We start from the raw sequence: 19556 nt of genomic DNA on the forward strand, positions 1-19556 counted from the left end.
TCTGTAGTTCCTGGTGGAGCCCTGCAGCTCTGTGGATATGAATTTTGTATCTGTGCAAGGCTCTACATCTCAGCATTAACTGGAATTTGGCAACTGAAGAATAGCAACTTCAAGAGCCTGCTAAAAAAATCACAATTATATTATTATACATATAAAATATGTTAAAAGGATAGTATTAAAGTTGCAAAGTCTAGAACTCAAAGTTAGGAAATGTCAGTGCACCTTTAATTCAGCCCTCTTGTGCATATGCATTATACAGTAATTAGAGATCCATGTCTGTCACAGAGGTGGCGGAAGTCACGGATTCCGTGACTTTCTGTGACCTCCGTGACTTCTGTAGGGGCCAGTGTGGCTGACCCCAGGGCTGCCCAAGCAGCTGGCTCCAGGGTCCTAATCTCCTAATGGTACAGCTGGGCTATTCTTCTGCTCAATGTTAAAACTGCAAATTCGTTTTCCACCAGCACTAAAATTCAGTGATCTGCCAAAAATGAATCAAATGAGCAATCAGCTCCAAAATCCCCAAATAGTTACCATTATGTGGTGACCCTAACAGCTCTTTGTGGCCATGGAATGCGAGTCCACAGTCACTTAAGAACTTAATAACTGCTACAACACGCTTAAGGACATCTCTCCAGTACTGACACTCTGCCTAAAACTGCTGAACTAGGTCCCTGTCAACTGCCTTTGCATGCCATATCCGTGTGAGGATACAATTTCGGTGGTCCAAGTTTTTCTCATTTTCAGAAAGACATTCAGGGTGTTTCCAATTACTGAAACCTTCAATAAAGGCATGTGTTTTGGTTGAAAGAAGTTTGCAGGCAAACCAGTAAACATTTCCAGGAGACGGTGAGTAAATAAGCCAGTGCCACATAACAGATTCACCATTGTGCAGCTGAAAAGCGAACAGATCTTCAAACAGCAAATGTATCTTCCCTCCCATCACCCAAGCAGAAGCAAAGATTTTTTTAATATATACATATATTTATTTTTTTGGACAGGCAGCTGAACTCACAGCAATCCAAAAATTCCTGAAACTTTCATCAGTGTTATCCCACAATGCAGGATCACTGCCAAATTCATCTGCTTGTATTGAACGTGTCTCATCAGCATAACTCAGTCCCAGCTTGCCTGCCTCCTGCAGATCCTGATCTGTGCTTTCCTCTTCTTGAAGGCCAAGGCCTCCATTGCCACTAAGAGTGTGTGCTGAACAAACCTTGTCGGCTTTGTCCACTGTTTCTCCTTTCACTCTCTCCTTGAAGTATTGTTTTATTGTCAGTATTTTTTGTACCAAAGCAACTTCTTTAACCTCCTTTGCTTGTTTCAGCTTTCTCCTAGCACTCCTGCTTAATGCTGATCCATATTGTGGATTTCATAAACAAATTTAGTGGCAATAAGTTTTTTTTTTTTTTTTACTGTCAATTCTAATGGATACGATTGGTACCTAACCAATCACATAGCAAGTCATTTGCATGTTGCAGCAGGTATTATTTGAAAAGACAAACTTCTGTTAAATGTTTCTGATGTAATTAGTGAGAGAGATGGATTGGGGGGAGGGAGTTTTTGGATTTTTTAATTTCTTAGGTTTGTTGCTGTAATGATATCCTCAGTTGCATCTTCAAAGCATGATTCACTCTCCTGCATCATGTGGGGACCCGGCCATGTTGGAGATGAGTGACAATTTTACTCTGTTCATCTTGGTGGAGTGCCAAGTATCTGAACATGTGTGAGAGCCTGGTGGAGGGGATATTTCAAAGGTTATGAACCTTCATAGTTTGGGACGAGTCAACCTCTATCGCTCCCACTTCGAAACCCCATAAGTGCACCTTCCTCAAATCAGGGCACAGCAGGGCGGGTGGTGGTGTTGGTCTGTGGAGCAAGGGGCTGGGCAAATCGGGGAACAGCAGGGAGGACAGGATTTCCTGCCTGTGGCCTGGAAGTTGGTACCTACCTCTCTGCCGGAATGTCTGGAACTGGATCCGGGAGCCAGACAGTTCTTTCTGTCAGCAGCTGAGCAACTCCTCCAGACTTCAGCAGCAGCTGCTGCTCTTCCCACCCACTCGGTGGGGAGGTTGATTTCAGTTACTCCAGTAACCAGACTTTTAGCATCCGGTCAGCATTGCTGACCGGACACTGCCAGGCCTCCTTTCCAACTGGACTTTCCAGTTGAAAACTGGAGACCTGGCATTGCATCCCTTGGTATTAAAAACTGTACCACGAGGGTGGGGGAGGGGGGGGGTGGGACTTGAGGCTTCAGCCCCATGGCTTCTGCCACCACGGGGGCTGCAGCACCTGACCTCAGTCTTCTGCCCAGCAGCATCTGCCAGGGCTTCTCACTGCCTGTCCCACAATTTCTGTCAGTGCTCAGGACTTTTGCCCACCCCATGGCTTCTGCCGGGGCTCGGGGCTTTCACCCCTCCCCCACAAACATCTTCTGCCATCTGTTTCTGGGGTACCCAATTTTACGGGGTCCCCGTGTTAATCTGCCTCTGGGTGGAGATAGGATACTGGTCTAGATGGACCACAGGTCTGATGCAGTATGGATGCTCTTAGGTTCTTATGTTCAATATCTGTGTGTGGATATTTTTAATCAAAACAAGACCAAAGCATCTGTTGGATGGAGTATATCAGCAATCCCAACTCTTTGTTTTGTCTTTTTTGTCTGAAATTACACCAATTTCCTTCAAGCTACAGTTCAGAATATGATTTTACGTAGTGCTTTTCTCAAGTATGACATCTCCAATCCCTAGGCACTTTCCCAGTAGTGCAACTGTTTCTGCACTTTCTTCTACATTTATGCATGCAATATCCACCCCCATCCTCTCTGTCAAATCTTTCAGGTTCACTTCTTCTGTGGTGATTATAATAACTCTGCCAGCTGATAATGAGCAGGCTGAGGGGCTGCCATGGGCAGCACTTTTGTATTAATTCAGAAATTATGATGTCCCCCTCCTCCATCTTTCATGTGTCAAATGTCATGGAGCACGGCTTTTATGTTCTATCACATTCCCCATCCCTTCAGTCTTTTTTTTAATTTTTGGTCTTCTCAGACTCCAGGTTCTTCAAGTCTATCCCTTACTATATGTCTGCACAGGGCCTAGTACAAAGGGGTCTGCACATGGTTGGGATTTTTGGATATTACCATAATACAGGTAATAATACTCACTAGTAATACATGAACCACACCAGCCAATATAGTCTCAAAAATACACTGGACATTAAAAATGATTTGACTGAGTCATTGTTCCTGGTACACAAGTTAACCTACATGGAATAATAGATAATAATAGAGGAATAATACTGTAATATCCACCCCTGCCCCTTTGTCTTGTCTATTTCAATTGTAAAGTCTTTGGGTAGAGGCTATTTCTACTATATATTTGTACAGTGCCTCATACAACAGGGCCTCTTAGTACTACTGACATACAAATAAATAATAATAATAATAATAAACAGTAAATAACAATAAGATGCCTAAACACATTTCTATACTAGGAAATACATGTTTGTAAACAGACATTACTGAAACAGAAGTGTAACATACTAACCTGACCACTGTTGCTTAGATATCTCACACCAGTATTTCCTCACTGAAAGAACATCCTTTAGTAGTATGCTACTACAGTCAGCTCCATAAATAGCACAACTTGATGCATCTTTCACGATGCCCATGACATAATTCAGAAGCTCCTGACATTTTAATCTGGGTGCTCCTATGCAGAAAATAGCAGGAGGTACAAACATAGGCTTTTTAATTAAACCAAGTATTGAATAATGAAGCCAAGATTAGAATTAGTGAATTCATAAAATCTGAACATTACGATATTTATCTCAAAGTTACAGAATATTTTCTCCCATTGTATTCTTCTACTACCAACAAATATTTGAAGTCTTTTTCTTGTAGCTTGCAACTTTTTTTGAAAATATTAGGAATAACGCACATATAGCATGTTCTCTGTATATGACAGATCACATTGCAATTTCTATCTGTTTTTGTTAACGCTCTTGTTTTTAAAGAAACTCTTTCTAATAATGAATTTACCTAAAAGACTGTGGTCTGAAAAATGGGATAAGCCATACAGTGGTTACATTCACAAGCACCAATGAACAGAGAAATAACACAAAGGGATTCTGAGGTTTTAGAATATTAGCATGAAATGAAAGTGATATTCAGCTGAAAAAATGCATGCTAACACAGAGGTTCTCAACCTTTTTCCTTCCCCCCCCCCCACCCTCCAACATGCTATAAGACCTCCATGGCTCACCTGTGCCACAATAAGTTTTTCTGCATATCAAGTAGATTAAAAGCAAGGGCGGGCGTTAGGAGGTAGCAAGCAGGGCAGTTGCCCAGGGCCCCAGGCCACAAGGGGCCCCACAAAGCTATGTTGCTTGGACTTTGGCTAAAGCCCCATGAGGCAGGGTTCGGGCTTCAGCCCCACATGGTGGGACTCGGGCTCTGGCTTTGGCTTTTTTCCTGGGCCCCAGTGACTTAACGCTGGCCCTGCTATCTGGTTTATTTTGGTGGACTCCTTGAAACCTGCTTGCGACCCCCTAGGGGCCTCGGACCCCTGGTTGAGAACCACTGTGCTAACACATATAGGAGTCTCAACATTTAACAGAGGGAAAAGACTTGAGTTAGGCTGAAAGAAACATAAGGATGATGATGCAACCAAAGTAGATGAGCTTCCAATGCAACCTAGCAGCAAAAAGCTAAATGTGATTCTGGGCTACAGAGAAGTGATAGCCCCATCTACAAGGTTCTGGTGAGTCTGCACTTGAATACTATGTTCAGTTCTGGGCTTCTCAATACGAGAAATACGTAAACAAATTGGAGGGACTATAGACAGTGTGAGACACATATTTTACTTTGGAGTGCTTAACTGATGAGGAAAGATGAACAGAACTACATCATTTTGTTAGATGATAAGTAAGTAGTCAACACACCCTTTTACAGGCATTTGAAAGATTAGGAATTGTCTAGGACTGTCCAGAAGTAGGAGAAATGGGATAGAATTCATAAAACGACAATTCAGGCTGTCAGCAAAACCTTTCTGCTGATGAGGGTACTTGGGTTATTGAATAGCTTCCCAAGGAAATTGGCAGAAACCTTATCACTTGAAAATTCTGCCTCAAATCATGTTTTCCTCTACGCTTTGTACAAGCACAGTCCACACCATAAGTGCTCAGTAAACAAGTAGACTATACAAAGCACTGCAATTACACTGCAGGTGAAGAAACAATTCTATACTACCATGGAGAGATGAACTAATACAAATTTTCCATCTATAACTTCTAACACCAATGAAAAAGTTCACTGGGACATTCAAGAAAAATAAGCACTAATTTATAACCATGGTCCCTGAATATTTTAAAATAGCATGTCACACCTGGTTCAGAGTAAACAGTTGAACCTTACAGTAAAGCAGTAAAAGATCTATAATTATATGTGGATATATAAATTACTAACTTTTATTAGCACATCTAATGAAGTATTTGACCAAACCGCTGATCTCTTGCATCTTCTTCTGCCTGGAAGCTTGTATTGACGCAGATACATTTGGTTTTGCCAATCTGATACTGTCAGTTTCTTTCAGGATGTATTTCTGCAGAAACCTTCAAAAATACAAAATGGGTATTTGTCAGAATCAGAACTGATTAAAATAAAATGCATACATATTGTTGAAACTTAAAATCCAGGCACCAATTTAGCAATTTTGCTTCTGAAACAATTAATAAACACAGGTACATATTACTGGTGCAAATCTAATGGAAATAGTTAGCAGATAGTGACAAGAACTGACTATCTAGTACATTGTGTATCTGAATTATTTTATCTATTTAGATTTTAAGCTACCTGGGGTAAGAAGTCTATCTTCCTCTAAAATATGTTTAGTGCTGAGCATAAAGTAAGTGATTAAAATATATATATATACTGATATGCATCTATTATTCATGTTACAACAAATATGTATAACTACTATAGCACAGTATATTAAAAAGTACTGCTTATTGTTCATAATGAAGAAAAACTTGAATGCTTTCTAAATAAATGAGTTTCATATCAGACTCCACAGCATGTTTTTGACTGAATATTTTAAAATTATTCCTTGAAAAAGATGCATGACTTCCATTAATTTTAATGGGGGGAAGAGGAGGGTTAATCATGTCCTGTTCTGAGAACAATATCATATAACTAAGAGTGAATATGTAGTGTAAATAGATTATTAGTTTGTATTAGACATACCACAAGTTTTTCATAATTACATTACTGATTTTCTGATCTGCAATATTTACTTGGTTTAGTGTCTGCATCTTTGTTTTCTTCTAGTGTAAACCCTTGTGTTAGTCATAGCAAAAGTAACAAAAGATAGTAATATAAAAATATTTTTGATTGTTATATTACATGGTATAAATACACCTGAAGCTTAGTTTAGATGTATAGTTTAGATGCATGTATGTATATATAGAAGCAGACATCAGACACTGATTTTTAATATGGAAATGCCTCTTATATATAATGACAAGCACATCATGCTATGCTTCATTTTCCTCTCAATGGAAGATTGAGATGCAACCCGCAGAATATATAGAACAGTAGTCCTAGGGAAATTCTGCACTACTCTTCATGAGCAGAATTCATGTCCCCTACCGATTTATTTGCCTCCCAGCAGAAAAATGATTTTCGGACAGGGAAGCAAAAGGAAGCCACAAAAATGATCACGCATCCCTTCCCAGCAGCATGGGCGCATCGTTTCGGGCACCCAGAGCAGCCAGTGTGGAGAAGTAAATCACAGGTGGCTGGGGATCCCCTGCCAGTGCTGGGTCACACCCACTTCCCATCCACCCAACCCCCATGCATCCAGATCCCTCAAGGCATCCCCACTGAGCCCCACGCCGGCTAGCTCCAGCCCCACTCAGGGTTGGGGACGACTCGGCTGGTGGCTCCTACTCTGTGCTGGGCTCAGTTGCTAGCCCCAGCTGGGCTGGAAGTGGGGGAGAAGCGCACTTCCCTTGCATGGAATGGCAGGGGCAAGGCAGACTTACTCCTAGAAAGCTCCCCCGGCTCTGCACACACCCCTTTCCAGCCCCCAACACTCCTCAGCTGTGGGGGGGAAGGATCACTATACAGGAGCTACTCTCCCAAACACCCAACCCCCGTGCATCCAGACTGCCCCATGTGGGCTGTCCCTTCCGCACCCAACCCCCCCCAAAGCCCAATCCCTTCACCCAAACCACCCCCTGTTGAGCTCCCCACACTTGAACCCGCACCCTGACAAGCCCCACCCTCTATGCACCTGGTCCATCCCAATGAGCAGCCTGCACCTGGACCTGCATCCCAATGAGCCCCAACCATATGCACCCAGACCTCCATCCCACCAAGCCCTGCTCCCCACCACCCAGAATCCCTCACTGAGCCCCCTCCCCTAGATCCCCCCGCTGAGCCCCAGCCCCCAAACCCACACTCTGCTGAGCCCAAACTACCTTCACTAAGACCCTCCTGCAGAGTCCCATTGCCTCTGCACATAGAACCCTCCCAATGAGCCCCTGGGCATCCAGATCCTCCCTGCTCCTAGACCCTCCATGGAGCTGCCTACACCCAGATTGCCCCACACAGAACTTTTTCACCCCACACTTGGATCCCCCCCACTAAGCTCCTCTATACTTGGATCCTGCCAGGCTAAGTCTGCCTGCCCACATTTGGTGCAGCGGGAGCAGAGAGGTAGGGCCCCAGGGTGTTTCTGGGGCAGCCCAGCCCTTGCTTTGTGCAGCCTCATTGCCAAGTCCATGTCCCGGGATGGTGGCTGCATGGTGCTCTCCCAACTCCGTTCAGCCAGAGGCCTGTGCTCCCATTGCCATGCTGGAGCCTCTACATTTATTTATTGACAAAAAAAATTGCAGAATTTTAAATTATTGTGCACAGACTTTTTATTTCTCTGGCAAGAATATTTAATTTTTTGGTGCAAAATTCCCTCAGGAGTGAGAACAGATTCCATAGTAAATATGAGAGCCTCCACAGACCATACAGTATAACTCCTTTGGCCCAAGAGCCATGATTCAGCTATCCTAGTTCAAAGGACTGATTAAAAACATAAGTTTCTAATAAGATATCTACACCATATGTATAGTCCATACTATATATACTGTATAAATGTATGTTCAAGAACTGGAAATTGAAAGCTGGACACAAACTGAAAATATTTAATCAGAAAAAAAGTAATGTAAAGTTAGTACTTATTATAAGATAAAATCTGAACAGGTGACTAACAATAACTACACTAGCAATCATCCTTTCTTAATCAAGTTTCCACTAGCATTGAAGCATGGTGTGACCTCTGCAACTGGAAACTGTTACACTGAGCCATTTCACTTTCTTTTGGTGACTATCTTTAAAAATATGTAAATTTAAAATCTTTTAAAGACATTTCCTATTTACAGACAGGCAGATAAGATTCTGAATTCCATCTGCAGATCTAGGAAAAATATTGGTGTTGACCTGATAATCTGTGAAACAAAACAGTGCTGTTTTGTACCGTGAGAAAGATGGCAATTTAGACAAAAATGATACCTAAATACAGCATCCCAGTTCAGTTGTTTTCCTTGTTTAGAGTCAGAATTACGATCCAGTTGGTTAATTGTTTCAGAATCACGGATGAGACGTTTGAATTTTTCAACTTCTTTCTGAAAATGTGTTTCAGGAAAAAGGTTATTTATTATGCATCCACTCCACTGTTTTACATATGAAAAAAGGATTTTAATTACCCTTCGCTCTGTAATTTTGTCATTTTCAAGTTGACGGCAGCAAACAAGCAGCTCATGTAGCACCAGACTCATGGCTTAGTTTAGCAGCAGATAAATAATTTGCATCTGTAAAGTAAAGTAAAGACAATCAGTATTCTAATTATGAAATAAACTGCCTTACTACTGTAGCTAGCCAACCTGCTTAAAAGATGGAAAATGCAATGCAAAGTGGAATCTAGCTTCAATTTTAAGTCTTTTTAAAAAATGTTACCGGAAGTGTTTTGATATTTTAGTTGCTTTCAGTTCATAATTGTGGTCATCCTGTCTTACATGCATAGGTATTTTTAAAATTTATGTTCTATTTCACAGAGAGGATCACCAGCACCTGGATTGGTCTTGTGGGCCATCAAGAACAGGACAAGTACAATCAGAAATAGTCTCATTACAAGACTGTAACACATTCTCACAACTAGTTGTTATGGAACAATTGACAACAACGAGGGCCACCTCATATGACTGTGGGTATGTTTACACAGGAAAAAGAAATCTGTGGCTAGCCCTGCCAGCTGATTCAGGCTCACGGGGCTCAGACTGCAAGGCTCTCTCATTGCTGTGTAGACTTCTGGGTGAAGGCTGGAGCCCTGCAGGCGGGAGGGTCCCAGAGCTCAGGCTCTTCGCCCAACCACAGAAAGTCTACACAGCAATGAAACAGGCCCACAGCCCAAGTTGGCTAGCATGGGCCAGCCACGGGTTTCTCTTTGTTCTGTAGACATACTCTCTGACTTCTGCCCTGACATATAGAGAAGTGAGAGCTGGCCAGACAACACAGACCAAAGCATCAAAAATGAACAGATGACACCTAGCTCTACAGCTCTTTTGGATGACACAAATAGCTCCATCTCTCAGCACTCAGCCCCAAATCAGAAGCCGTTTAAAGCTCAGCCAAGGCAAGACTAAGGTAGTGCTGGTAGGGAAAGGGAACCATTTTGAAAACACTTTCCTCCCCTATGACATTCCCCTCTATCAAGAGCATTTCCGCCAGACTGTTAAATTTGCAGCCTCGGAGTCCTTTTGGACTCAAAACCACAGGATGCCCAAGTAGCCATGGCAGGAAAAAATGCCCACCTCCCTCTGTGACTAGCCAGAATATTGTGCTCCATCCTATTAACACTCACCTGGCCTTCATGAGCCACATATTCATTTCAAACTGAAACTGAATTATGTTTTTCTCACAAAACAAACAAGTAGAAAAATTTTGGTTGGGTCAAACAAAATGTTTTGAAAAAGTTGATTTTTTTAAAAAATATTGAAATGGGTAGTTTAGAAAATGCCAAAATGTTTTGACACCTCTGAAAAAAATTTAAGGCTTATGGGGGCAAAAATTTTTTGCTGAATTCGACCGAAATTCACAAAGTTTTGGTGCGTCTCACAAATGCATTTTTCAGCAAATTAATTATTCAACAACAAAAAAATGCTCAGCTCTGAAGTTGAGCTCCTTACACCTCAAACCATCAGACTTCTTTTCCACACGCTGGATCATTTTTATGGCCTTCCTTTGAACTCTGTCCCATATTGCCACATCCTTCTTGAAGTGTGGACACCAAAATTAGACAATATAACAGTAGTGATCTTAGCAATGCTAAGTACAGAGGCAAGAACACTTCCTTATTTTTACTTAATAGTCCACTTTTTATACATCCAAGGATTGCATTCATTCTTTTTGCCACAGCATTACACAGAGAGACCATGCTGAGGCAATTATCTGCAATGATACCTACGAACTTCTCTGAGTCACTGCTTTCCAACAGCTTCTCCAATCCTGTAGAAATAATTTGCATTCCTTTTTCCTAGATGTATAACCTTACATATGGGTGTATTAAAACACATTTTGTTGGATTCTGACAATTTAACCAGGCCGTTCAGCAGTTTTCTATTAGGTAATCACCTTAGTCCTCGACTTTGCACTGACTCCTGATAAACACAGCATCCAATTCATGGTCTCTGTCCTTATATTCAAAGCCCTCCATACTGTTGGCCCTAGCTTCCCAAGACATAGCCTCTGTCTCTCCCTCTATGACCATGAACTGCCATGACACTATATTGTACTATAACAATAAAATCTTCAACCAATAGAGGAGGCAGAACTTCCAAATGTCAGATTAGATTATGTAACTCACTCTCTCAGGAATTATCAGAGACCCAACCACTTTCAGAATGAAATGAAAAACTCTTTTCTCCAAACTTTCCCTCAATATGTTCAAGCTACGACCTCTTACAGATTAGGCATTTGCATGGATAATGCTTCTGAACATAAACCAACCACTAAATGATGGGCGCTAGCAACAAAAATCAATGAGTTTCTCAACTCTACTCCCCTTATGGCCATGTTATTCCATAACTGTCCACCACAGAGTTTCTTAGACTCTTCTCTGAATTATCACTGTTCTGAGACATAATACTGGACTACACGGACTGCTGGCCTAGTCCACTATGGCAATTCCTATGTTCCTAATACTTATTGCAAAATATATAGGAAGTGCAATGTAGCAACCATAACGTTGCAGTAGAAAAACTTTGAAAAGACAGTCAATTTAAGTCAGATGTAAACAAACTTCTTGTTATTAATACAGACGCTCCCCGACTTCAGCAAGCATTCTGTTCCGGAATACCTTGTGTAACTCGAATTTTGTGTAAGTCAGGAACATATACCTGTGTCATAAACAGATAGCTAAGGGTTAATGTCTCTTTCACCTGAAGCACCTGACCAGAGGACCAATCAGAAAACCGGATTTTTTCAACTTTGGGTGGAGGGAATTGAGTGTCTTTTGTCTTTGTTTTTTCTGGCTGCCTGCTTTCTCTGAGCTTTGGAGAAGTAGTTCTTTTTTCTAGTCTTCTGTTTCCAAGTGTAAGGACAAAGAGATCAGATAGTAAGTTATATGGTTTCTTTTCTTTGGTATTTGCATGAATATAAGTGCTGGAGTGCTTTGATTTGTATTCTTTTTGAATAAGGCTGTTTATTCAATATTCTTTTAAGCAATTGACCCTGTGTTGTATCATCTTAATACAGAGAGAACATTTGTACTTATTTTTCTTTCTTTTTATATAAAGCTTTCTTTTAAGACCTGTTGGAGTTTTTCTTTACTTCAGGGAAATTGAGTCTGTACTCACCAGGGAATTGGTGGGAGGAAGAAATCAAGGGGAGATTTGTGTGTTGGATCGCTAGCCTGATTTTGCATTCCCTCTGGGGAAATAGGAAAGTACTTTTGTTTCCAGGATTGGGAACGGAGAGGGGGAGTCCCTCTGTGTAGTTTCACAGAGCTTGTGTCTGTGTATCTCTCCAGGAGCACCTGGAGGGGGGAAGGGAAAAAGGATTATTTCCCTTGGTTGTGAGACTCAAGGGATTTGGGTCTTGGGGTCCCCAGGGAAGGTTTTTCAGAGGGACCAGAGTGCCCCAAAACACTCTAATTTTTTGGGTGGTGGCAGCAGGTACCAGGTCCAAGCTGGTAGCTAAGCTTGGAGGTTTTCATGCTAACCCCCATATTTTGGACGCTAAGGTCCAAATCTGGGACTAAGGTTATTACAACCTGACCATTACATAAAAAAAAAAAACAACACAACACACAAAACTGTCTAGCTTACGGAACGTTTTTTGAAAGTGTGGATTTGCATAAGTCAGGTTTGTGTAACCCAGGGAGCATCTGTATGAACATCACAATATCATAGATTACTGAAACTGAAACAACTAAGAAAATTCAAGTTATGTTTCACTATTTGTTTGTTTACTTTTTATCTCCTCAGTTTGGCAATGAAAATGCATTTAGTCTTTAATCAATTTCACAGTTATTTATTGTCAATTTTTGTTTGAAGTTCGTAATGAAGCAATGTTTAGATTACAATATTTGTAATATTGTATATGTTTGAAGGCAATTATTATTGGAATGTTTTTTTAAAAAACCATGAACACGTTTTCATCGGTCTTTGGTTAAGAAAGACCTGTTTTTAAAAAAGATTTAGAAATTTAGATTTAGAAAAAGAAAGAATTTAGAAAACACTGCGTCACTTGGAATTTCCTGGCATTTACATATTTTGCCTCATATTTAGCATTATGTTAAGGTCATTACTATATTAAATATGTAATAAACAGAAATTAAGAATTACCAGAAAGATACTCTAACACACCACTTAACACAAGCTGGAACAGAAAAACAATTTGTTCAGATAAGGCAAGATCTGACAAATATTCTTTCAAACAGCCTTTCACTTTGCAATTGTTTTGATTTGATAAACAAAACTTACATTTTATCCTTTGAGATGTTTCATGTTTAATATCTGTACACTACTTAAAAAAAAGGCATAAGTCTAAAAGAATTTGTAGAAATTGTAAAACCAGATGCTGCCTAGTATCAGATTGATCAGTAATAATTTTCTCACATTTACTTAAACAGCGAAGACTCAAAACAAAGAATGCATTAGAACAGAGCTGTACACAGGCTATATCAGAGTCCTAAAATTCAACCTTTGACTGACCTTTTCCTGTAACCTGAGGCTACAAATAAAGTTGCACAACCCTAGGTTCTTGTTGCCGGTGAACTTGAGCAATAAATAGGGCCCTACTAAATTCACGGCCATGAAAATCATGTCACGGACCATGAAATCTTGTCTCTGCCCCGTGAAATCTGGTCTTGTGTATGCTTTTACTCTATACTATACAGATTTCAAGAGGGGAGACCAGCATTTCTCAGATTGGGAGTCCTGACTCAAAAGAAAGTTGCAGGGGGATCACAAGGTTATTTGGGGGGGAGGTGTCACGGTATTGCTACCCTCACTTCTCCGCTGCCTACAGAGCTGGGTGCCTGGAGAACAGCAGCCGTTGGAGTAAGAGTAGCAATATTGTACCCATGCCATCCTTACTTCTGCGCTGCTGCCTTCAGAGCTGGACAGCCCGAGAGCGATGGCGGCTGACTGAGGAAATTGACCAAAATGGACCATGAATTTGATAGAAATAGCTTATCGATAGGGCACTATCTATCAAAGAGACTAGAAAAATAAGGAATGCAATGGCTGCGTACATGTATAGGTGTGATCATCAAGCATTTGGCAAGCAGACAACGTGGTCCTTCATATATCAAAGTGGGTGCCCTAGATTTGCATGGAAGATGTGCTTATGTGCCATAAGAATGCAAAACTAATTTCTTCAAGTTAGCAGTCCCACAATAAAGTTTTCATATGTATGCTATACATTAGAAAACCTAATAAACAGATCAGTCTCTTTGTCCTATAGGCCAGGAAGAAAGAGAGCCAGAAACATTTTTTTATTTTATTTTAAATACTTAGGCAGCGTTCATATGCTGTGGTAGGCTAGTGAATACGCATCAGATCCGTTCCTTGTTTTGTATTCAGAGTGCATTCTGCTTCCTCTGGTAACAAATATAGGGTTTTAGCATTTTTTACTTGCTAACCTCCCAACCTTCACACCAGCCCAACTACAGCAGAGTGAACTTGATTCTGTTGTGGTTCTGTGCATGAACAGAACTAAATTCTGAGTGCCGAGGCAAATCTATCCTCAGTTTTACCTGTGTAACCTTCCTGAAAAGAAGGATTTGCATCAGTGAGACTGGGAATCTAGTTTGACCTGCAGAAGCTTTATCAGAGACCATGCTCATGGGAGGGAAAAAACTCATCTTAATTCTCAGATCCCAGCTTGACTCCACAGGATTAATGGTTAGGGAGGAGTATAAAAATATTGCTTGTGCATGTAGGGTTGTAATCAGGAAGACCGAAACACAACTGGAGTTGCAGCTAGTAAGGGATGTGAAGGGTAACAAGAAGGGTTTCTATAGCTATGTTAGGAACAAGAAAAAGGTCAAGGAAAATGTAGGACCCTTAGCGAATGGGGAAGGCAACCTAGTGACAGATGATGTGGAAAAACCTGAAGTACTCCATGCTTTTTTTGCCTCAGACTTCACAGACATATGCAGCTCCCATACTGCTGTCCTGAGCAACACAGATGGGGAGGTGAGCAGCCCTCAGCGGTGAAAGAACAGGTTAAGAACTATTCAGAAAAGCTGGAAATGTACAGATCCCTGGGTCCAGATCTAATGCATATGAGGGTGCTGAGGGAATTGGCTGACGTGATTGCAGAGCCATTGGCCATTATCTTTGAAAACTCGTGGTGATCGGGGGAGATCCAGGACGATTGGAAAAAGGCAAAGATAGTGCCCATCTTTAAAAAAGGGAAGAAGGAGAACCAGGGGAACTACAGACCGGTCAGTCTGAACTCAGTCCCTGGAAAAATCATGGAGCAGGTCTTCAAGTAAAACCATTTTGAAGCACTTGGAGAAGAGGAAGGTGATCAGGAACAGTCAACATGGTCAAGGTCAAGTATTCATTAAGGTCAAGTATTGCCTGACCAACCTGATTGCTTTCTATGATGAGATAACTAGTTCCGTGGCTATGGTGAAAGCAGTGGATGTGATATATCCGGACTTTAGCAAAACCTTCTGATACAGTCTCCCACAATATTCTTGCCATCAAGTTAAAAAAGTATGGATTGGATGAATGGACTATAAGGTGGATGGAAAGCTGGCTAGAGTGTTGGGCTCAACGGGTAGTGATCAACAGCTCAATGTCTAGCTGGCAGCCTCACGGGTTGTTCCTGCAGCGTGCCCCACAGGTTGATCCTGAGGCTAGTTTTGTTCAACATCTATTAATGATTTGGATGAGGGGATGGACTGCACCCTCAGCAAGTTCACAGATTACACTAAACTGGGGGGAGAGGTAGATAGGCTGGAGGGTAGAGATAGGGTCCAGAGTGACCTAGACAAATTGGACGATTGTGCCAAAAGAAATCGGTTGAGGTTCAACTGGACAAGTGCAGAGTCCTGCACTTAGGACAGAAGAATCCCATGCACTGCTACAGGCTGGGGACCAATTGGCTAAAAAGCAGTTCTGCAGAAAAGGACCTGGGGATTACTGTGGATGAGAAGCTGGATTTGAGTCAGCAGTGTGCCCTTACTGCCAAGAAGGCTAAGTGCATATTTGGTTGCATTAGTAGGAGCATTTCCAGCAGATCGAGGGAAGTGATTATTCCCCTCTATTTGGCACTAGTGAGGCCACATGGTCTGGGGAAGATGAGGTGGGGAGGTAGGGAAAGAAGGGGGGGCAGGGAGATGGCCGGGAGGGGAAGTGGGAGGGGCGAGGTAGGGAAACTGCCTTGAGGTGGCGGGGGAAGGCAGGGAGACAGCCGAGAGGTGGTGGGGTAGGGCGAGGAGACGGTTAAGAGGTGGTCAGGGGGATGGCGGGGGGTGGGGGGCAGAGACACGACTGAGATGCGGCGGGGGGGGAGGTGGCCGGAGGGGGGGCGGGGACGGGGCTGAGAGGCGGCCGGCGGGGAGGTGGCTGAGAGGTGGGGTGGGGGGTGAAGGGGAAACGGCTGAGAGGCGGCTGGGGAGGCTGAGAGGTGGCCCGGAGGGAAGGGGGCGCGGAGACGGTTGCGAGGTGACCGGGGGTGGATGGGGAGGTTGCCCGGGGGGAGGGGCGGGGAGGCGGCAGACGGCTGAGAGGTGGCCGGGGAGAAGGCTGAGAGGCGGCTGGGGACCCCCAGATCCGGGGCGGAGGGCGCAGACGGACACGTAGCCGGGTGCCGGTAGGACCCGGGGACCAAGGCAGCCCCAGAATCTGAGCTCAGACTCGAGGCTTGGCGCACCCGACTCCTCCCCCCGCTGGGCTGCAACCGCCACCCGGAGTCAGTTACCGCACGTGGTGTCCGCACGCTGCCTCCGCGAACGCGAGGTGCCCGGGGCAAGAGTCGAAGAGAGGCGCTTGCGCACGCGCCTCCCCATCACTCCGTGCCCGGGGCAAACCCGGAAGCGGAAGCGCGCTTACTTCCGGCGGACGGAGTTGGGCGGGGCGGACAGTGGCTCCCAGTTTCCGATTCCGCGCCTCGGCAGGCGGAGGTCGCGCGGCTGGTTGGCTGCGCTCCCGGGGGCCGCCGCTGCCGTGCCCAGCCCCGCGCGGGGCCATGCTGCTGCCGTCCGACGTGGCCCGGCTGGTGCTGGGTGAGTCCGGGGGCCGGGCGGGTCACGTCTCCCGCTCCGCTGGCCTCGCCCGCCGGGCGGGACCGGAGCTGCAGCGCCCGCTTGTATCAGGGCGGGGGCCGCGAGGGCGCCGGGCTGCAGCCGTCGGTCCCTGGGGCAGAGGCCTCACAGGCACCGGGGCTGTTCGACGTGCCCTGCTCAGCAACCAGCGCAAACTGGCTGCGTGCAGGAGGCGTGGCCCTACCGCGGCAGGAGCAGACCTGCGCCCCCTGCCTTTGGGGGCGCGTTATGGGGGCCCCACGGGGCCAAAGGCTGCCGCACACGGCAGTTGTTTATACAGCTTCTCTGTTGTTACTGGTTAGCCACTGACAGCGTGGTCAGGGCTGTGGAAAATGCAGAAATACAGAGCTCCTTTGCCAATGGTTCTTCCCTACTGTGCCCTCGTGTTGCAACAGAAAAAAGACTCTCGACTGCCCTCCCACCTAGCCCTAAAGAAAGAGAGTAACACTGACCTTCCCTGTATCTGGTTGCAACACCCAAACTAAGAACACGTTTCTGCCATATAGATTTTACTACCTGTGGCCCTGCCTTCACACAGTTGGTGTAATGCAAAAAGACCTGTCAAGATGCAAACTGACAGGTGAAGCTACATTAATAGGCTATATCTTAACTTGGGGGGAGCCTGTGCTATCCCAAAAAGTGTAATCCACATTTATAAAGGTCGTATTTTCTTGTATCTTTCTACGAAACGAAATAGGGTGAATGAGGTCTAACTAAACTTCTGATTACTAGAAGAATTATGTAGATCAGAATATCTAGACTGTCAAACTTTCACTGAGCATCTAGTGTCTCTATGATTTGGACTAAGGGTCTTGAAATTTGGAACATGCTCTTTGCCATCCTTATTAAAATTATTATAATGTATAAGCTATTATTATAAGCCTCTGAAAAAATTCAGCTCAGACATGCTCAGTAGAAACTTGATAGAGTTTGGCAGCTACTTTCCCTGAAGAGTCCATTTTCATTGAGTGTGGTCCATCCCCTCCAAGCTCTTTGTGCTGATCAGATGGCATGTTTCATTCCTACTGAGCATAGGTCATTGACTGGTGAGTGTAACTGGTCCTGCTTCTGTGCCAATCTGCAGAGGACACAAGTTGTTACAGCCCTCACCTAGAGAATTGTGGCTTTTTAGTTCAAACTGTAGCAGCTCATACTTTGTGTCTGGAAGTCTCCAGTTCAGTCCCTTCTATGTCAGACAAGATGGTGGTCATTACACATACTCCAGCCCAGGGCTGCAGAGACTGAGGAGGACTTTCCCTGCAGTTGTTCTTCAGGGGGCTGCTATAGTGCCCTGAACCAGAACTGAGAACAGAAAGACTGTCTCTCTTGTGCTCTCAACAACCACAACCCCCGGCACTTGTTGAAATCGCCATAGAAAAGCCCCTGGGGACATAAATAATTTTGTATTCAGGGTTTGGTGATGTGCAGTAAATAAGGCCTGGAGAGCCACACACTGAACCACAAGGATAAAACAAAATAATGGATAACTGCTCATTAAGTGAGCACTGTTCATCCAGTATGCTGAATAAGGCAGGGATCCTGTAGAAAAAAATAGTATATGATGATTTAATTAAAGATTGTATCATAACACCATTTGCGACACCATGTAGGACCCAGCCACACCATCAGAGGCTCATTCACCTGCACATCTACTAATGTGATATGTGTCAGCAATGCCCCTCTGCCATGTGCATTGGCTAAACCAGACAGTCTTTATGTAAAAGGATAAATGTACACAAATCAGACATCAGGAGTGGTAACATACAAAAGCCAGTAGGAAAATATTTCACTCTCTCTGGACACTCAATAATAGATTTTAAAATAGCCATTTTTCAACAAATAATCTTCAAACAGACCTCAAAGAGAAACTGCTGAGCTATAATTCATGTGCAAATTTAGCACCATCAGTTTGGGCTTGAACAGGGACTGGGAGTGGCTGGCTCACTATAAAAGTAATTTTCCCTTTCTTGGTATTGACACCTCATCAATTATTGGGAGTGGACAACATCCACCCTGACTAAATTGGCTTTCAACATTGGTTCTCCACTTGTAAGGTAACTCCATTCTCTTCATGTGCCAATATATATTTATGCCTGTATCTGTAATTTTCACTCCATGCATCTGGAGAAGTGGGTGTTTTTACCCATGAAAGCTTATGCCCAAACAAATCTGTTAATCTATAAGGTACCACCGGACTCCTCATTGATATCATAACACACGTATGTAATTGGGCAAGAGCAACCTTAATCCTGGTATTTCATAACTTTTGAGTGTTTGATTTTGCAACTTTAATGTTCTTTGACCATAGCTCTCTCTGTGTGTGTGTGGGTGTTGTAAGCATATAGTCATCCTATGCAGCTATGGATATGTTTACATTGCATTTTAAAACCTGTGGTAGTGAGGCTTGGGTTTATATACTTGAGCTCGCGCTGCAGTTCAGCTCAGGCTTTGAAACCCCCCCTCTTGCCCAGAATTCAGAGCCCAACCTCCAGCCCGAGCCTGAATGATAAACATCTGTTTTTAGTGCAGTGGCATAAGCCCGAGTCTATAGACTGACCAGGGCTCTGAAACTCCCTTTCGTGCATTTTAAAATGTAGTGAAGACACACACGGTGTTTCAGGAAGTCATAGAGAGAGTAATGGTGTGGCTGGATTTTTAAAAAATATCTGAATAATATTGACATCAAAACACAGAATTACAGGCTGTACCGGTAGTGTTACACAG

The 19556-nt window shown here is 43.5% G+C and overlaps 2 protein-coding genes across 4 annotated transcripts in view; one reads left to right on the forward strand and one right to left on the reverse strand.

The window, feature by feature from the left end:
• The window catches only part of ATM (ATM serine/threonine kinase), a 110768-nt gene extending 94176 nt beyond the window's left edge, over positions 1-16592 (reverse strand). Inside the window, exons 1-5 of the mRNA XM_050937999.1 lie at positions 16490-16592; positions 8758-8862; positions 8564-8676; positions 5465-5610; positions 3546-3710 (exon numbers count right to left, since the gene is read on the reverse strand). Coding sequence (XP_050793956.1) covers positions 3546-3710; positions 5465-5610; positions 8564-8676; positions 8758-8829 — 496 coding nt within the window. The 5' untranslated portion in view covers positions 8830-8862; positions 16490-16592. The remainder of the gene's footprint in view (positions 1-3545; positions 3711-5464; positions 5611-8563; positions 8677-8757; positions 8863-16489) is intronic.
• Positions 16593-16701: 109 nt separating this feature from the next.
• LOC127036627 (protein NPAT) overlaps positions 16702-19556 on the forward strand; it is a 37884-nt gene continuing 35029 nt past the window's right edge. For all 3 annotated transcript variants that reach the window (XM_050927693.1, XM_050927713.1, XM_050927703.1), the window contains exon 1: positions 16702-16793. In XM_050927693.1, coding sequence (XP_050783650.1) covers positions 16757-16793 — 37 coding nt within the window. In that variant the 5' untranslated portion in view covers positions 16702-16756. The remainder of the gene's footprint in view (positions 16794-19556) is intronic.

The sequence above is a fragment of the Gopherus flavomarginatus genome, chromosome 1 (assembly GCF_025201925.1).
Source record: "Gopherus flavomarginatus isolate rGopFla2 chromosome 1, rGopFla2.mat.asm, whole genome shotgun sequence".
Classification (NCBI taxonomy): domain Eukaryota; kingdom Metazoa; phylum Chordata; order Testudines; family Testudinidae; genus Gopherus; species Gopherus flavomarginatus.